Source organism: Chrysochloris asiatica, unplaced genomic scaffold, assembly GCF_000296735.1.
Source record: "Chrysochloris asiatica unplaced genomic scaffold, ChrAsi1.0 scaffold00057, whole genome shotgun sequence".
In the NCBI taxonomy this organism is placed as follows: domain Eukaryota; kingdom Metazoa; phylum Chordata; class Mammalia; order Afrosoricida; family Chrysochloridae; genus Chrysochloris; species Chrysochloris asiatica.
The window spans coordinates 524304-542706 of record NW_006408575.1 but is presented as its reverse complement, the minus strand read 5'-3'; the positions used below and the strand labels follow the sequence as shown (position 1 = coordinate 542706).

The window sequence follows — 18403 nt, the reverse complement described above, 5'->3', positions numbered from 1 at the left end:
ATCAAAACAATGTCATTCATATCAGAGTCCTGGTGTGGCACTGCAGGATAATGCCCTGGACCACAAGGTTGGTTTGAACCACAAGATCGATGGTTCAAATCTATTAGTCACTCCTCAAAAACCCTATACAGGGCACTTAACAACAACAACATCATCATTAATATCACACACAAGTAAAATTTTGCTGAGGATAATTAAAAAATGTTTGCAGCAGTACTGAGACAGGGGCATGCCAGAAATTCAAGTGGATTCAGAGGAGGATATCAAAGAATGTATATTGCTGTTGATGTCAGATGGATCTCTGACATCATTTGTCTTCCAGTTTGTTGTGGTGACTGTTATCACTGTGATGCTGGAAGCAATGACACTAATATTAGCACGGTCACCCACGGTGGGAAGGTGTTTATGGAGCTTCCACATGAAGAAAGACTAAGGAGAAGGACCTGGCAATCTCCTTCTGAAAAAGTGGTCAGTGAAAACATTATGAATAAAAAGATGGTTCCCTGTACTTTACTGAGCATGCAAAGACAGTCAACTGTGTGGATCATATCTAATTATTGATAACATTGCAAAGAACAGTATGTTCCTTCATTATCTGTCTATAGACTAAGAGGTAGTTCTTCTAATACATGGGGACACTGACTGGCTTAAAGTCAGGAAAGGTATGTGCCAGGGTTGTATCCTTGCACCATACTTACTCAATCTGTGTGCTGAGCACAAAATCCAAGAAACTGGATTATATGAAGAACAATGTAGCATCAGGATGGAAGAAAGGTTCGTTAACAACCTAAAATATGCAGATGGCACAACCATGTTTGATGAAAGTGAAGAGGACTTGAAGCATTTACTTACGACACTCAAAGAGTATAGCCTGCAATATAGATTACACTTTAACATAAAGAAAACCAAAATCCTCACAACTGGACCAATAAGCAACATCATGACAAACATGAAAATATTCAAGTTGCAAGGATTTCATTTTACTTGAATATGCAGTCAACACTCATGAAAGCAGCAGTCAAGAAATTAAATGACATATTGCATTGGGCAAATCTACTGCAAAAGACCTCTTTAAAGTGTTACAGAGCAAAGATGTCACCTGACCCAAGTCATGACATTTTCAATCAACTCATGCATGGTTAAGCGGGACAATGAATAAGGAGGAATGAAGAAGAACTGATGCATTTGAATCGAATGTAAAGAATACTGTCAGAAAAACAAACGAGATCAACCTTGGAAGAATGCTCCTTAGAAGAAAGGATGGCGAGACTTTGTCTGCAGTACTTTGGACATGTAATCAGGAAGGACCAGTTCCTAGAAAAGCGCAGCATGGTTGGTAAAGTGAAGGTCAATGAAAACGAAGACGACCTTCAAGAAGATGAATTGACACTGTGGCTACAAAGGTTCAAACATAGGCGGATTGTGAGGATGCTGCAGGACTGTGCATGCTTCATTTGGTTGTGCATAGTGTTTTTCTGAAACAACAACAATGGATGGATGAACACCGCAAAGGATGGTTCTCAATTACTGTAGTTATCTGAAGGGGCTTCAGAAAGTCCATGGAAAAAGTTCCTTTTCTTATAATTCCAGGTTTTCATGAAATTTTTGAAGCACTCTCAGATACCATGTTGGCCTAAGATAGGTCACATGATTAAAAGGCCCAAGGTGAAACCAGTATGCGAGAGAGGTAAGTTGTATATACATGTAATCCATGAAATTCACTTCATAAAATGCTTTTTAACAACTCTGGTTGCAAATGAATATTCAAGTGTGCTTACATATATTGTTGTTAAGTGCCTTTGAGTTGGTTCCAACTCATAGATCCTGTACAGGGTTTCCAAGGAGTGGCTGGTGAGTTTGAACCGCCAACCTTGTGGTTCAAACCGACCATGCAGTCTGTGTTTTACCCCACAGCACCACACCGTGGTTGATGTTGTTAAGTGCTGTTGAATCAGTTCCGACTCATAGCAAGCGACGCTGTATAGGGTTTCCAAGGAGCAGCTGTTAAGCTGGAACCGCCGACCTTGCGGTTCAGACGGATCTTGCAGTCCAGTGCATTAAGTAATCCACAGTGCTACACCAGGACTCCTAACAGGACCACAACAAAGCAAAACTATATGAGAAAGTTCCTTCAAGTTTCCCTGGAAACTTCCACACTTGTATAAATTTTCACGATCATTTCCCACATATACCAAACAACAAACAGCTCATATTTTAACAGAAGAGTTAGGATCACTGGGATACGTTTTAATCAATATAGCTAATAAACTCTTGAATAAAAAGTCACAAAATACAAACATGCAGGTAATACAAAAATCTAGAGGACAGAAAGGATCCTTCCTTAGCAATCATTGTATTTTCCTTTTAAGTCAACTGACTGCCTACTTTAGAAACATAGAGTTTATATGAAGAAGTAAAACAGTGACAAAAAGCAAATAACATAATATTCACTTGGAAATCTATTTTAAAAAAAAAAAAAATTAAATATCTAACAAAACAGACTATACTCAAAAACTTGAGAATATAAGTCAAGTTGGGTCATAATTACTTTCTTCATCATCTTCAAAATCATATCTTGCGAAGCTGTTGGGTTCTGCTGCCCGCAGTGACCTCAGCCAAGGGAAGTCAGAAATCATGGAATATGGAGCTCCATCCACAACACCTAAAAGAAGAAGATGTATTAGTGTTACTGGTGGAGAAGTGCTGGCAGGGGTAAATACTGCAGTATTTTCTGTGCAAAGTCTGAAATGTACTTTCATAATCCTATGGTTAAAAAAGCACTGGACCAGGGGATGTACATTACAATACTTGCTTTACCACTATTTGCTTATTCTGTGCTTTCATTAAGCAAATTATATATATGTTGTTATTGTTCAGTGTTGTCAAGTTGGTTCCAACTCATAGCAACCCTGTGTAGGGTTTCGGAGGAGTGACTGGTGAGTTTGAGCCACTAACCTTGAGGTTCAAACCATACACACTATATATATAATTTTCACATTCTGCTGTATAATCTTCCTTTGAAATGGGCACAAATACAGATAGATCTCCTGCAGTTGGTTGACCAGGTAACTGTCCTCCAAATTTCTTGGCATAAATGAGTGAGTACTTTCAGTATTGCATTTGTTGTTGAAACACCTCAATTGTTATTCCATGCATTTCTGGAGCCTTCTTTTTTGCAAATATCTTCAGTGCTTCTTGGACTTCTTCCTTCAATACCATCGGTTCTTGATCATACGCTACCTCTTGACATGACTGAACATAGACCAATTCTTTGTGGTACAGTGACTCTGTGTATTCTTTCCATCTACTTTTGATGCATATAACCACCACCACCACCATATATATCTACAGCAAATATTACACTTGTGGGAGGGTGGTGGCTCCATATGATAAGCACTGGACTGTAAGCCATAGGTCCATGGTTTGAGCCTGATAGCCACTTGGTGGGAAGAAGATGAGGCTTTCTGCTCCTGTGAAGACTTAAAGCCCCTGAAACCCTATACAGGGTCACTACGAATCTGAACCAATTCTACAGCACTTAACAACAACATTATACTTGCAAATATATACATACTTTTATATTTATATAAACAATAGAGACATTGAATCAAGTGACACCTCAAATCACTTTTAAATCTCAAAAAACACTAATTTTCAATTTTTCCATACTATGGGTTAGGTGTTGAGCCGCTGTCACAAGGTTAGTGGTTCCAACACAAGCTGCTCCGAAGAAGAAAGACGGTGTTGTTGCTCCTGTAATGACAGATAGTCTACGAACCCTAAGAAGCAGTTCTACTCACTCCTGCCTATGTATTCCTATGAATTGGAAGCGACTAGATAGCAGTGGGTCTGGTTTTGGGGGATTTCTTCATTTTCCAACACTGCTTCTTATTCTAGGGAATGTAAAGTCGCATACAAGAAGAACAATATTCATCTGGTCCCTGCTGCAAGTGATCCGTTGTTTTGACAAAGTGTACAGCTCCCATTCATATATAATTCCAAAGGCATATCTCTCCATTTGGTTAATAAATAGCTACTTACAGCTTTCCCATGACCTGTCAACACTCACCTTCTAATGTATAGATTTCTCTTCCCCAGGGGTACTTTGGGTACTTTTTTAAGTCCTCTTCACTTCGAGTAGCTTCAGGAAAGAATTCATACTTAATCAGCTCTCTGTAGGCAACAGGAAATTAATAAAAATTACAAAACTGAAAAAATGTTGGTGTGTGAGGTGAAATGACAATATTGTTTCAGGCCCAGATGCTACTAAACATCTAGCTCAAACAATATAGCAAATAACTAACAGAAGTATCAGACACTCAGACAAGAATACAAGTCTAGAAGAGTGAAAATTACTTTCTTCAGTCTCTTCAAAATCACAAGCTAAGAAAGCAAGCTACTCTCTAAGCAAATGTCATGAGAGTAGGTACTGAATACAATGTATTATAAGAAATGTATAGGAAGGTCAATTTCCTGATGATATAAAACATTGCATTCTTTAATATTTCCTTCTTCTGGATCTCTTTTCCATATATAAAGTCAAATATATATGGGCACTCATCTATTACCGCTTTTCTCCACAGGTAAAATAAAAAACTTATCAAAGTAATCTATACGTACAATTTTTAGCTTTAAATCCTTTTCCCCCTTCTCACAAATGTTTATCATTATTCCAAGATTGCCTGGGAAGCCCAGAGCAAGTCATTTGAAATAAGGAGTAAATGGGATTTGCTCCTGGTAGGCAGTGACTTACTGGTTGATGTTTGCTATAGTATCCATCCAGCTGCGAATGCGCACCTTGTTCCGGACATTGGGAGGATTACTAAATTCATGGATGATGCAGATGTGATAAGGGTAAGGACCGCTGAATAGCTTCTGCTCCAAAGTTAGCGTGTCCACCTACGGAAAACAACAGAAAGAGCCTTAGTAATTAAACTACTACAGCTTAAACATTCTTTACAGGGGCCCTCAATTGAAAAAATCTCAGCTAATGTGAAAATTCACTTTGAGAACCAAGTACTCACAGTCAGTCCTGAACAGAGCTTGTCATGCTGGAAACAAGGCTTAGGAGAATCTCTGTCCAGCAAGAACAGTGACTTAGCGTTCACTGTTACATAAATAGGAGTCTTGGTGCAATGGGTAAAGCACTCCTCTGCTAACCCAAAGGTCAGTGTTCCCATAGGAGAGTTGTTGTCAGGTGCCATCGAGTCAGAACCGACTCATAGTGACCCCATGCACAGCAGAACGAAACAATGTCCGATCCTGGGCCAACCCCACCACCACTGCCACACTTGACGTCATCAATGATGCCACCTGGCCAATCCATCTCATTAGGGGTCTTCCACTCTTTCTCTGACCCTCCATCTTACCCAACATGACACCCTTCTCCAGTGACTGTTCTCTCCTGACAATATGTCCAAAGTATGAGACGGAGTTTAGCCATCCTGACCTCCAAGGAGCACTCTGGCTGCACTTCTTCCAAAACAGATCTATTGGTTCTTTGGCAGTCCATGGCACTTTTAGTATTCTCCTCCAACACCACAACTCAAAGGCATCAATTCTTCTACGGTCTTCCTTATTCACTGTCCAGCTTTCGCATCCATATGAGGCTATTGAAAACACAATGGCTTGGGTCAGGCGCACCTTAGTCCTCAAGCTGACATCTTTGCTCTTCAACACTTTAAAAAGTTACTGTGCAGCAGATTTGCCCAATGCAATACGTCGTCTGATCTCTTGACTGCTACTTCCACGAGTGTTGATAGTTGATCCAAGAAGAATGAAGTCCTTGACAACTTCAATCTTTTCTCCATTGATAAGAATGTTGTTTATTGCTCTAGTGGTGAGGATTTTTATTTTCTTGACATTGAGATGCAACCCATACCGAAAATAGTGTTCTTTGATCTTCATCAGTAAATGTTTCAAGTCCTCTTCACTTTCAGCAAGCAAGGTTGTATCATCTGCATATTGCAGGTTGTTTAATGAGTCTTCCTCCAATCCTGATGCCATGTTTTTCTTCATATAACCCAGCTTCTCAGATTATTTGCTCAGCATACAGGCTGAATAAGTATGGTGAAAGAACACAACCTTGTCACACACCTTTCCCAATTTTAAAACATTCAGTGTTCCCATGCTCTGTTCGAGAGAAAGAGATGTGGCAATTTAATTCCTTAAAGATGTATAGCCTTGGAATCTTATTGAATAGTTCTAATCTATCCTGTAGGATGGCTATGAGTTGGAATCAAGTCACTCACAATGGATTTTGTTTAGTCATATATATTGTTGTTGTTGTTGTTAGGTGCCATCGAGTCAGTACCAACTCACAGCGACCCTATGCACAACAGAATGAAACACTGTCCAGTCCTGGGCCAACCTCACAATTTTTGCCACACTTGAGCCCATTGACACTGCCACTTTGCCAATCCATCTCGCTGGGGGTCTTCTTCTTTTTTCTCTGACCCTACACCTTATCAAGCATGATGTCCTTCTCCAGCCAGTGGTCCCTCCTGACAATATGTCCAAAATATGAGAGACGAAGTCTGGCCATCTTGGCCACTAAGGAGCACTCTGCTCTACTGTTTCCAACACAGACCTGTTTTGTTCTTTTGGCAGTCCGTGGTACTTTCAATATTCTCCTCCAACACCATAACTCAAATGCATCAATTCTTCTACAGTCTTCCTTATTCACTATCAAGCTTTTGCCTGCATATGAGGTTACTGAAAATACCATGGCTTAGGTCAGGCACACCTTAGTCCTCAAGCTGACATCTTTGCTCTTCAACACTTTAAAAAGGTCTTATGCAGCAGATTTGCCTAATGCAATATGTCGTTTGATTTCTTGACTGCTGCTTCCATGAGTGTTGATGTAAATGCCGATTAAATCACAGAATCCTGATTCAGGTAGTCTCAGGATTCCACTTCTGCACGTATTCTGTACAGATCTAAGTATTAATAAAAACCACTGCTGTCAAGTCCATTTTGACTCATGGCGCCCTCAAGTGCATCCGAACAGAATTGTGTTCCATCAGATTTTTAATGGCTGACTTTTTCAGAGGAAGATCACCTTTCTTCTGAGGTAATTCTGGATAGGCTCCAACTTCAAATAATTTGGTTAGTAGCCAAAATCATTTACCATTTGCACCACCCAGGGATTCTTATAGTGTAATTAATATATATATATACTCAAACTAAACTATTACTCATTCTAAAGAAAAAGCACATTTTCTCATCTCCTCGATTTTTTGTTTCTCAAATTTCTTTCCTCTCATGGATTGTTCTCTTCCCTATTTCTATTTAGGAAACTTAATCCTGCCATTTTAGTGGCATAAAAGTTTAACTCCTTCAAACTTGAAAGGATGATGTCATGCATTTTTCAGTACAAAGCAAATTATAGACACAATAAATGATCAGCTGAATTTAAAACTATTTTGGAACCAGGATCAAACACAGATTGCAAGAGTTGTTTACTACTTCCTGTACACTCCTTTTTTCAAGTTCAGAGCCTCATATACAATGCTTACTTTTAATAGTAATGATAAGAGTGTGGTGGTTGTGTGCCATCATGTCAGTTCCAACTCATAGGGTTGCCAAAAGCAGCTGGTGGGTTTGAAATGCTGACCTTGGTCCAGCACCTATTATATGATTGCTTGCTATATACCAGGAACTGTTCTAAGCACTTCACACATTTTGTTGTGGTTGTTGTTGTTAAGTGCCAAGTCAATTCCAACTCATAGGGTTTCCAAGGAGCGACTGGTGAGTTTGAACCACCAATTTTGTGATTCAAACTGACCTTGTGGTTCAGTACTTTGGCCCACAGTGCCACACCAGGACTCTCCACACATATTTATTTAAATGTTACAACAACCCTAAGTGTAATATTATTTTGTAATTTTACAGACGAACTTAGTAAAACATAGAACACAACTTACTCCAGGTTCGAGAGCCAGAAACTGAATCAGGCAGTTTGAAACCAGAGTCTACGCTCTTACCCACAAGTACCTGTTAATCAGTATAGAAACTTGTTTCGTAACAACTCTCCTAATCATTCAATGTGCTGAAAACTTTACAAAAATCTAGCTGTTGTTTTTAGGTGTCAATCCATCTGTTGGAGGTCTTCCTCTTTTTTGATGACCCTTCCCTTTTTCAAGCATGTTGTCCTTTTCTAGGGACTGGCCACTCCTGACAACATGTCCAAAGTACAAGAGACAAAGTCTCACCATCCTTCTCACTATCCTTACTTCTAAGGGGCATTCTGCCTGTAATTCTTCTAACACAGATTTGTTTATTCTTCTGGCAGTCCATGGCATTTCAATATTCTTTGCCAACATCATAACTCAAATGTATCGATTCTTCCACAGGCTGCCTTATTCATTGTTTAACTTACACATACATATGATGTGCTTAAAAATACCATGGCTTAGGGCAGACACACTTTAGTCTTCAAACTTATACCTTTGCTTTTTAACACTTTAAGGATTCTTTTGCAGATCTGCCTAAAGCAATACATCATTTGATTTCTTGACTGCTGCTTCCATGAGTGTTGATTATCCAAGCAAATGAAGTCTTCGACAACTTCAGATTTTTGTCCAATTGTCATGAGGATTTTTATTTTTACACTGAGGTACAATCCATATTGAAGGCTGTAGTCTTTGATCTTCATCAGCTTGTCTTTTAAGTCCTCTTTGCTTTCAGAAAGGTTATATCATCTACATTTCACTGGTTGTTAATAAGCCTTCTTCCAATCCTGATGCCAGGTTCTTCACATAATCTAGCTTTTCGGATTATTTGCTCAGCATACAGATTGAGTAGGTATGGTGAAAGAACACAACACTAACACCCACCTTTCCTGATTTCAAAAATCCAGTAGAGATACATTAAATAAGATTGACAAGTCACAGAAACTAAAGAGTCATGACTATGGGCAAAACAAATGAATAAATGTCAACTCTGCAAAGTGGAAACTCCAGGGGAAAATTAAAGTGAAATCATCACAGACAACATGTGGATCACCAAAAGGCAAAGAGCTCATTACCTGCTGCATGGGTCGTAGATATATGATGCGGTTTCTCTCAGGAGGCATCCTCAGTATTTGGTCTAGTACCTGATCCATATTCAGTTTCTTGCATTGTGCATAGTCAAATCGGTTTACAATTGGTGCATTTTCTACTTTTAAATGTTTCAGAACCCTGCACCTCGTAGCTAAAGAATGAAAACAATGGTAAGTTCTACTTAAAAATTTACACAAAATAATAGAGGGGTAGATAGCCTATTTGGAATCATCTTTGGAGGATTGGCCCAACTTATATTAGCAAAAAATACTACAGTTGTGAGTATATTTAACATAGGTCAAGTACTGTCACAGAATACAAATCACAGTTAATAAAATTACTTGAAACTTTCAAGCTGAAGAAGATGGTAAATTTCATGTTTGAAGGGACATTAAGGTACCTTTTTCTGTCTAAGATTTTACTGTCCAGGAAACTAAGGAAAACAGCTTGCTTAAACCTGTTGTTGTTGTTAAGTGTCAGTAAGTCAGTTCCGACTCATAATGACCCTGTTTCCGAGGAGTGGCTGGTGGGTTTGGACCACCGACCTTGTGGTCCAGCGCATTATCCTGTAGCGCCACACAAGGAATTGTTAAAAATTTATTGAAAGGAATCAATGATACAAGTATTAACACACAACTTTATGAGTATTAATTAAACAAACATAGACCAAATCACATATATTATCTTACATTCATTCACATGAAATGGACAGAGTTGATCATTTTAATTCCTATCTTAAGTACAAAAGCAAAATTTTGGGGGGAAAAAACAAACTCTTTGGGTAGTTTATTGTAAAACTATATAGTTCAATATGGTTGCCATTTAAATTATGCTAACTGAAACTTAACAATACTAAAATTCAGTTCTTAGGCACTAGCCACATTTCAAGTGCTCAAAAGTCCTATGTAGCTAGCTGGCTAGTGGCTACTAGATTGAACAATGTCAATATCCAACATTTCTATCACTGTAGAAATTTCTAGTGAACACCAATGCTTTAACATATGATGAATGTCCTTTTCGTTTAATGCATGAAATGTGAGGTCACAGAGGTAAGTAACTGTGATTATAAGTACACCAAACTGCAATACTAACTTCAGAAAAATATCTCTTCCCTTTTGTTATCTCAAATTTCAACATATTTTAATTTTTACTGCAGATTTTATTGTGATTCCATGCAGGTGAGAGGATCAAATGGAATTATATACCATATGGCTGATATGCCCTATCTTTTAAACATTTCATAAAGACACCTTCTGTAATATCCCTGACCCAAACGTTATCTTTGCTTTGTAGCTAACTCTGATGTTTGAACACTGAGCAAGTCATTGGCCATTCAGGCTCATTTTAAGCTCCTTATTCTGTGACATGGTGGAAGGAGGAGGACGTGGTATTGGAGGAAGAAAGGGAAGAAAGAGGGAGAAGGCTAGACAGTAGAAGGGTCCAATGACTCTACACCAAACATGGCTAAGATCAGGTCTAATCTCATATAGTTGTTTTATCAGCTGGTATGGTATCTAGAAACTGAGCTACTTAGCTAAGATTCTCTGTTCCATATTTTTTTAAAAAACAAAAACCACTGCCACTGACTCAATTCATATTGATTTTATAGGACAGAATAGAAATGCTCTTTAGGGCTAACAAGACTGTGTATTTTTACAGGAACAGACAGACTCATCTTTCTCCTTTAGAGTGGATGGCAGGCCAGTGTTTATACTAAGGTAACTATTTGGTTTAAGGGCACATTATTCACCACTTGGTGGAAGAGGACATGTTGATAATTGCCAATGTCAAATGCAAAAGGTAAAAACTAGTCAGATTCTCAGAGACCTCAGAGTAGATAAAGGAATAAAGCCAACCAGCAGAGTCTGAAGGGTTAGTGTGAAATTCTCAAAGCTCAGAGGCAGGGGGCTGCTGGTGGCAGAAGAAAAGCTCTTCCCGGGCTACTATAAGGCTAGGTTATGGCTCCCTGGTATTATAGTTGCTGTGCTTTTACAGAGTCCATGTTCTATTTTAAAAGAAAATTTCAAAAGGAGGTAGTAATTTATTAGATGTTTTAGGACAAAGACCTCACTGGATAGGTTGGAGAAAAGCACTACTTTATCAGGGTAAAATACATGGGGGTTAGAGTCTTCTAGAATTTAGAGGAGAGGAGGTGGTGTCTAAACCTCAGTTTGATTTTACCTGAAATTCTCCTAGCTTAGGACAAAATGTTTGATAAGTATCCATTTATGGGTTTTCTTTGTTTAGTTTACTAGTAATATCAAAGGTTAAGTACAAATAAAAGAAAATTCCATAATATACATATTTTTAATCCTTTAATGGTTTTTGCAATACTCATATAATTCACATTTACTAGGCTTTTATTAACAGTGCAGTGGCTCTGTAGGATAAACACTGAATTGCTAACCACAAGGTCAGTGCTTTAAGCCTACCAGTCACTCCACAGGACAAAGATGAGACTGTGAAGATTTAGTCTCAGAAACCCATGAGTCAAAAGCAATCTGACAGCACTTAACCGGTGTGGCTCTGTAGGATAATGCACTGGACTGCAGGGTCAGTTTGAAACTGCAAGGTCTGGTTCAAATTCACCAGCTGCTCTTCGGAAGCCCTATACAGGGTCGCTGTGAATCAGAATTAACTCGAAGGCACTTAACAATAACCACAACAGGTTTTTATATTAAGGGGGTGCTGCGGGATAAGAGTGGGCTGGTGGTTCAAATCCACCTGCTATTCTGTGGGTGAAAGATTAGGTTGCCTGCTCCTTTAACGATTAAACACTGCAGTCGACTGATTACAACAAGAACAAGCAAGTTGCTCGCCCAGGAGACATCAAGGCAGTGGTCAGGTCCCCTCAGGACAAACCCCTTTCCAAGACTAACACTCAATGGGAATACACGAGCAGACATGCATTCTGGTGACAACATTCGTCACCGATAAGGGGAAGTGAGGGAAAAGCAGCAATGAAGCTGCGGGCTAGGACCTACAACGTTCAGTAGACTCCTGTGAACCCGGGTGGAGACCTGGTTGGCCAGCAGTGTGGCAAGACCTTGGGACTCTTGGGCCCAGAGTCAGTGACATAGCCACAGAGGACTAGAGTGGAGAGTGAAGTGTCCAGCTAATAAGAAGAGAGGGCATATGCATAAGAACACCCACACTTGCAGCTAATACCCACTCCACTTGGCTTCAATGACTGGATGATCAGAGCTCAACTAGAAGATGCAAGAAGAGTTAAAAAAAAAAAAAAAAAAAAAGTAATCTGATACAATTTGATGAACTTGACCTATACCTACGGATGCAGTAGCTCAAAAGAAGGAAAAAGTCTTTACAGCGAGGATCATTCCCCCGCCCCCCCTCTAGACACAAGGGATGGGCCACTTGGACACTGGCTACCCAAAATTGGGGGAGGGGAGGCTACAAAGGCAAGAAGTGACTGGCTTGCAAGCTTCAAGAGGGAGCCTAGATCCAGAGGGCACAGAGGAAGGTAGAATTTCCACTGAGTAGTATCCAATCTGTCTGGGTGGGTCCAATGAAAGGAGATGGGGATAGGTCCCTTGTGGTACAATGGTGAATAATTGTTATCAGGACTGACTATGAGGGTTGGAAATGTAAAGATGGATGTTTTGTAGTGCAAGAAGGGGAGTGATTGACTTTGCAGTCCAGGAGTGGAGGTCCCTGGAACTATCAAGGGAGAAGAGCGGAGTGCAAGACCCTACCCAGAGAAGCAGTGATGCCAGAGATGGAGGCAGAGATGATGACGTGGAAAGATGGAGTGGCTGGGGACTCTAGACCCAGCAACCAGGGGGCAGGCTTGCAGTGTGTATCCTTTGGTTAGTTGATGATGCATGGAGGAGATTGTACCCATGGCAATGAAACGATATATACGATAGGATGAACGTAAAGCTAATGTTCTCCCATGTAAACTATCACATAATTCACAATAAACATTAAAAAAAAAAAAAAGATAAAACCCTATATAGGGTTGCTATGGACCACTGGTGTGGCGCTGTGGGTTAATGCGCCAGACTGCAAAGCCATTTGAACTGCAAGGTCGGCGGTTCAAGCTCACCAGCTGTTCCTATGAAACCCTATACAGGATTGCTGTGGGTTGCAACCGACTCCAATGCACTTAACAACAACAGGGTTGCTATGAGTAGGAATCAACTTGATGGCTCTGGTTAGGGTTTCATTAAAGGTCAGACCCCATACAATGTGTGTGTGTGCACATGTGATATAATAAATATATAAAACATGTATACACACAAACCGATTATTACATTTAACCTTGATGTAAAGAGTATGGTGCATACTGTACAAATTAAAGAAAACGAACATGGAATATATAATATGTAAGTTGCCTAGTTATATAAAATATAAAACTAAGTTATTAAAAATATAAAATTCTAAGACGAACAAGTTAGAAGTCAAAATTTTTACATGGATAGATACCAAAGTATGCCAAATTATGAATAGGGGAAAAATATATATATCATGACAGTATGTTTTACACATCAAAACTTTTAAGACTCATTTAAAACAATGTCCTTGTTCACAGACAAGTATGTAAGATCAAGCGTGAAAAGTAGACTGGAAGCACACATATATTCGCATGAGTATAGATGGTGGGTGAAACGGGGCTGGCAATGATGGGTAAATGGGACTATAAAGAAAAGTAGCGTATGATAACATGCCATGAACTGAAGATATGATTGATCATGTCAATCAAATGCAGAGCACAAAAGGTACTCCAACATCACACAGCTGGCAAATAGGAGAGCCAAGATTCAAGCTGAAGTCTACCTGGCTCCCAAGCCCATCCATGTTGTTAATCCACTCTAACAAATCAGGTAACAATAATCTTCTGACTGGAGGAAAGGCTATTTCAAAAGATGAAGTGTCTGCAATGAACTGTCACAGATACTATAAAGTAGTCCTTTGAAAACCACAAAACAAGAGTAAAACTAAAAAAGAACACAACATAATGAAAACAACAATATAGTGATATAGCTGTAGTATATATGAGTCCATAATTTTTTAAACTTAGAAATGATTTTCTTGTATGTCAAGGTCTGATACATACCATGGATGAACATCATCTTGGGGCAGTCTTTTAGCACTAGATCTGTGATTCCACAGTTGGTCATAGTGACTCCAACAAGATTTTTAGATTTTAATACAAGGACCTATAAAGAGTAAAGTTCAAGGAATTCCATGTGAGTGGGTCAAATTTTTTTGTTGTTGTTTCAGGTTATATAAATGTTTTCACTGATACAACAGAGAAACAGCTGCTACCAACTTCTCTTTCAGACAAAAACTACGTAAAGATGGGGAATGTAGTTCCTTTGCATTACGCAAGAACCTGGTCAGTATGAGAAAGGACAGTGAAAGCTTGTTAGCTCTTTTGCTTTTTTACCTGTACATGGTCATCCTCAATCACAGGATCACTGGTACTGGTGGACTTATCTGCTGTTCGCTTCCGCTTCAGAGCATGGCGTGGCTTTGTTTTGGCAACCTCTAGAAAAGGCAAAGACAAATATCCGCAGTTTAGCCTTGCTTTCTTGGCTTCCACAGAGCACATTCAGTTGCATATGTACAAACTTTAACCAGGCAACTCCCAAATCTATGGCTACATTCCTAAAGGAATACAATCAGATCACTATTTCCAATCAACAGTTCCAAAACAAAGTGCTCAGCCACAGATCAAAAGGTTGGTGGTTTGAACCTACCAGCGCTTTGTGTGATAACGATGTGCCAGTTGGCTTCCATAAAGATTTGCAGTCTTGCAAATCCTAAGGAGCAGCTCTACTCTGAGCTACAGGGTCTCTATGAGTCACAATCAACTCGATGGCAGTGAATTTTGGTTTGGTTCCAAAGCACGGTCATCTTTCATTTTATCAAACATAACATTCCTTTTCATATCTCAGCCATTCAAACAATCTATATTCTTGTCTCTAATTACACTGCTTCAATATATCTAAATATTATAAAGTACTAGATCGCAAGGTCATTTTGAACCACCAGGTAGGCGGTTCAAATTCACCACCTGCTCCTTGGAAACTCTATACAAGTTTGCTATGAGTCAGAACCGACTCCATGGCACTTAACAACTATGAGTCAGAACCGACTCCATGGCACTTAACAACATACTCACAAACTTCTGTCATAAACAAAAAAGGTTTAAATCATTGCTCATTGCTTAGCAAATATAATTCAATCCCTGACATTTGGAATTATGATTTAGGCCCATTAATTCACAATTATATTCTACCCTGTATTGTTCTCACCTCTCATTACTATGTCTTTGAAGCCATTAAGAACTCCCCCTGCTTCTGACCAGAGTGCCTTAGCTGACTTCACTTTATGAACTACCACCCGTTTCTGTATGGTCCAGCTCAAATGTCACCTACTATAACAACTCACCTTGAATCCCCCCCAAACATTCCATATTGTTCTCTATCTCCTCCTATAATTGTTTTATCTCTCTGTTTAAATTAAAAGCTTCTTGAAGGCAACAGCACTGTCTTAAATGTGAACCACTAGCATTGTGCTAAAATGAACATTTACTGAACTGGCACTCAATATTTACTGACTGACTACACCACAGGCCTGCAAATGGAGTTAACGAATATTTACTGAGCACTGACTATGTCAGGCACTGTTCTACGGCCTTACTAGGATCAACTCATTTAAGCCTGCTAACAGCCCTCTATGATCGATTGATTCTGTCCTAATTTTACAGATTAGAAAACAGGCACAGAAAGGCATAGGTTGCCAAGGTGTAAGTATTAGAACTAGGAGTCAAATCAGGCAATCTGGTGCCAACTGCTCTGCTGGAAAGTCCACAATATGTCATTTGCCAAGCCCTGGTTATTAATACTCATAACTAAGAAATTATCTAAAAAATCATAATATAACTATAGCAAATGTTGTCTCGATGTTATCAGTTCTAAGCTCATCTCTAAAACTTTACCAGCACATACGTATTTCATTTTAAGAAAAATAAATAAAACCAATTGTCCTCATTTGTTATACTTAGCCATATTATAGCAAAGCATGTATTACATGGAATGAGGTTGACCTTCATGAATCTGTGTCTCACATACATGTACATGTATAGTATCTGTGTCTATATAAATACACACACATATATAATATATACTACTGCTAGACTGGAGTCCTGTGTGGTGCTGTGGGTTAATGTGGTGGACTGCAAAGTTGGTTGGAATCACAAGGACAGCAGTTCAAGCTTACCAGCCGCTCCTTGGTAACTCTATACAGGGTCGTTATGAGTCAGAACCAACTCAACTGCACTTAGTAGCAGCAACAGCTAGATTAGTACATAGTATTAGTCAAAGTCACTAGCCGCTCCTTGGAAACTCTATACAGGGTCCCTATGAGTCAGAACTATGCAACAGCACTTAACAGCAACAACTACATAGATTATCAACATTTCACTTGGTGATTCTGTAATAGTAAATATGATTACAAACAGAGAGTGACAAAGGAGGTGCAAACACTGCACATTCCCAAGGACTAGGGGCTAAATGGAGTCCTGGTGTGGTGCTATGGGATAATGCACTGGACTGCTAGGTCAGTTTGGACCACAAGGACAGTGGTTCAAGCTCACCAGCCACTCCTTGGAAATCCTATAGACAGTTGCTACAAGTTGGAACCAACTCAATGGCACTTAACAACAAGGGGCTAAGAGGAACTCCAGAAATCTAGTCTGTGATTTTCACACACCAGAATCATTGTCTTCACCAGGTGAATTTCCATTATGTGAAACAAATGAAAGCAGCTGCTTTGATCTGGTAGTGTAGTGGTTACGAGTTAGGCTACTAACCTCATGGTCAGCAGTTTGAAACTACCAGCAGTTCCACAGCAGAATGATGAGGTTTTCTGCTCCTGTAAAGATTTACAGCCTTGGGAACCCTATGTAGGGTGGCTGTAAGTCAGAACTGACTCCATGGCACACCATCACCACTTTGATTGAAGCCTAAAAAGGACCCCAAGAGTCCCTACCCTTGAAACTTCCTGAGGCCCCTGAAAGTGTTCAGAATCCTGGCATTCCAGAAATAGTATCAAAACTATTTCATGTGGTCAACCCAGTAAAGGCATAAAAGTGCCACAGTATTCCTGAAGAAATTTCATTATATATAAATCTGATTACCTTCATAGACAAGGAATCTTCTAAAGGGAGCATATTTCATCTGAAAGCCAAAATTCAGCAACCTGCTATTACTCATACGTTCTGGCTCTCTTACAGCACCACAAAAGCAAAAACATAAAGGTCTGCTTCTGTTTCTCCATTAATAGTACTTAAATCAGTCTTTTAATTGGTGGTGGTGGTATACCACAGAGTTGGTTCCAACTCATAGCAACCCTGCATAGGTTTTCTAAGGCTGTAAATCTTTATGGGAGCAGAAAGCCTCATCTTTCACCCATGGAACTGCTGGTGGTTTTGAAATGCTGACATTGATGTCATCAGCCCTACTTGTAACCACTATACTAACAGAGCTCTGTAGTCTTTTAATTAGCATTCTGTTTTTGTAATCTAATTTTCAAACCTCTCTCCTTTTTGGATTGCTCTCTCCCTACTCTTTAATTCATCAAAATCTGGGGCTGAAAGCTCAACTAGAGGAAGATAAAGAAATTTGGTAAAGGAATTCATTGTAACTTGCTACAATTTGATGAACTAGACCTATACTTACGGACAGAGTAGCTCAAAATATCAGCTGAGAAGGAAGGAGTCTTCACATCAAGGATCAAGCCTATCCCCTTGGTATATAGGGTTGATAGAGATGGGCAACTTATACACTAGCTACGTAAAATCAGGGGGAGGTGGTGGTGGTGCTATCAAGGCACGGAGTGGCTGGCTTTTATGTGTGTTCAAGAGGGAGATTAGTTTCAGTGTGCAGGGGAAGGTAGAATTCCTAATGGATATTTTTTATCTTGTCTAGATGGGTCTCGTGAAAGAGATGGGGATAGAATTCTCATGATTCAATTGTTGTTGTTGTTAGGTGCCATCAAATCGGTACCGACTCATAGTGACCTTATGCACAGCAGTATGAAACACCGCCCTACCCTGGGCCAACCTCACAATTGTTGCCACGCTTGAGTCCATCGATGCTGCCACTTGGCCAATGCATCTGGGTGAGGGTCTTGCTCTTTTTCTCTGACCCTCCACCTTACCAAACATGATATCCTTCTCCAGCGACTGGTCCCTCCTGACAATATGTCTGAAGTAGGAGAGACTAAGTTTGGCCATGCTGGCCTCCAAGGAGCACTCTTGCTTCACTTCTTCCAAAATGGATCTATTGGTTCTTTTGGCAGCCCATGGCACTTTCAATATTCTCCTCCAA

At 39.6% G+C, this 18403-nt stretch overlaps 1 protein-coding gene across 3 annotated transcripts in view; it reads right to left on the bottom strand.

Moving 5' to 3' along the window:
• Window positions 1-18403, bottom strand: part of FBXO38 (F-box protein 38) — an 89755-nt gene that overhangs the window by 5794 nt on the left and 65558 nt on the right. For all 3 annotated transcript variants that reach the window (XM_006863849.1, XM_006863850.1, XM_006863848.1), the window contains 6 exons: window positions 14455-14555; window positions 14122-14224; window positions 9029-9195; window positions 4754-4899; window positions 4070-4173; window positions 2549-2662 (listed from right to left, as the gene is read on the bottom strand). In XM_006863849.1, coding sequence (XP_006863911.1) covers window positions 2549-2662; window positions 4070-4173; window positions 4754-4899; window positions 9029-9195; window positions 14122-14224; window positions 14455-14555 — 735 coding nt within the window. The remainder of the gene's footprint in view (window positions 1-2548; window positions 2663-4069; window positions 4174-4753; window positions 4900-9028; window positions 9196-14121; window positions 14225-14454; window positions 14556-18403) is intronic.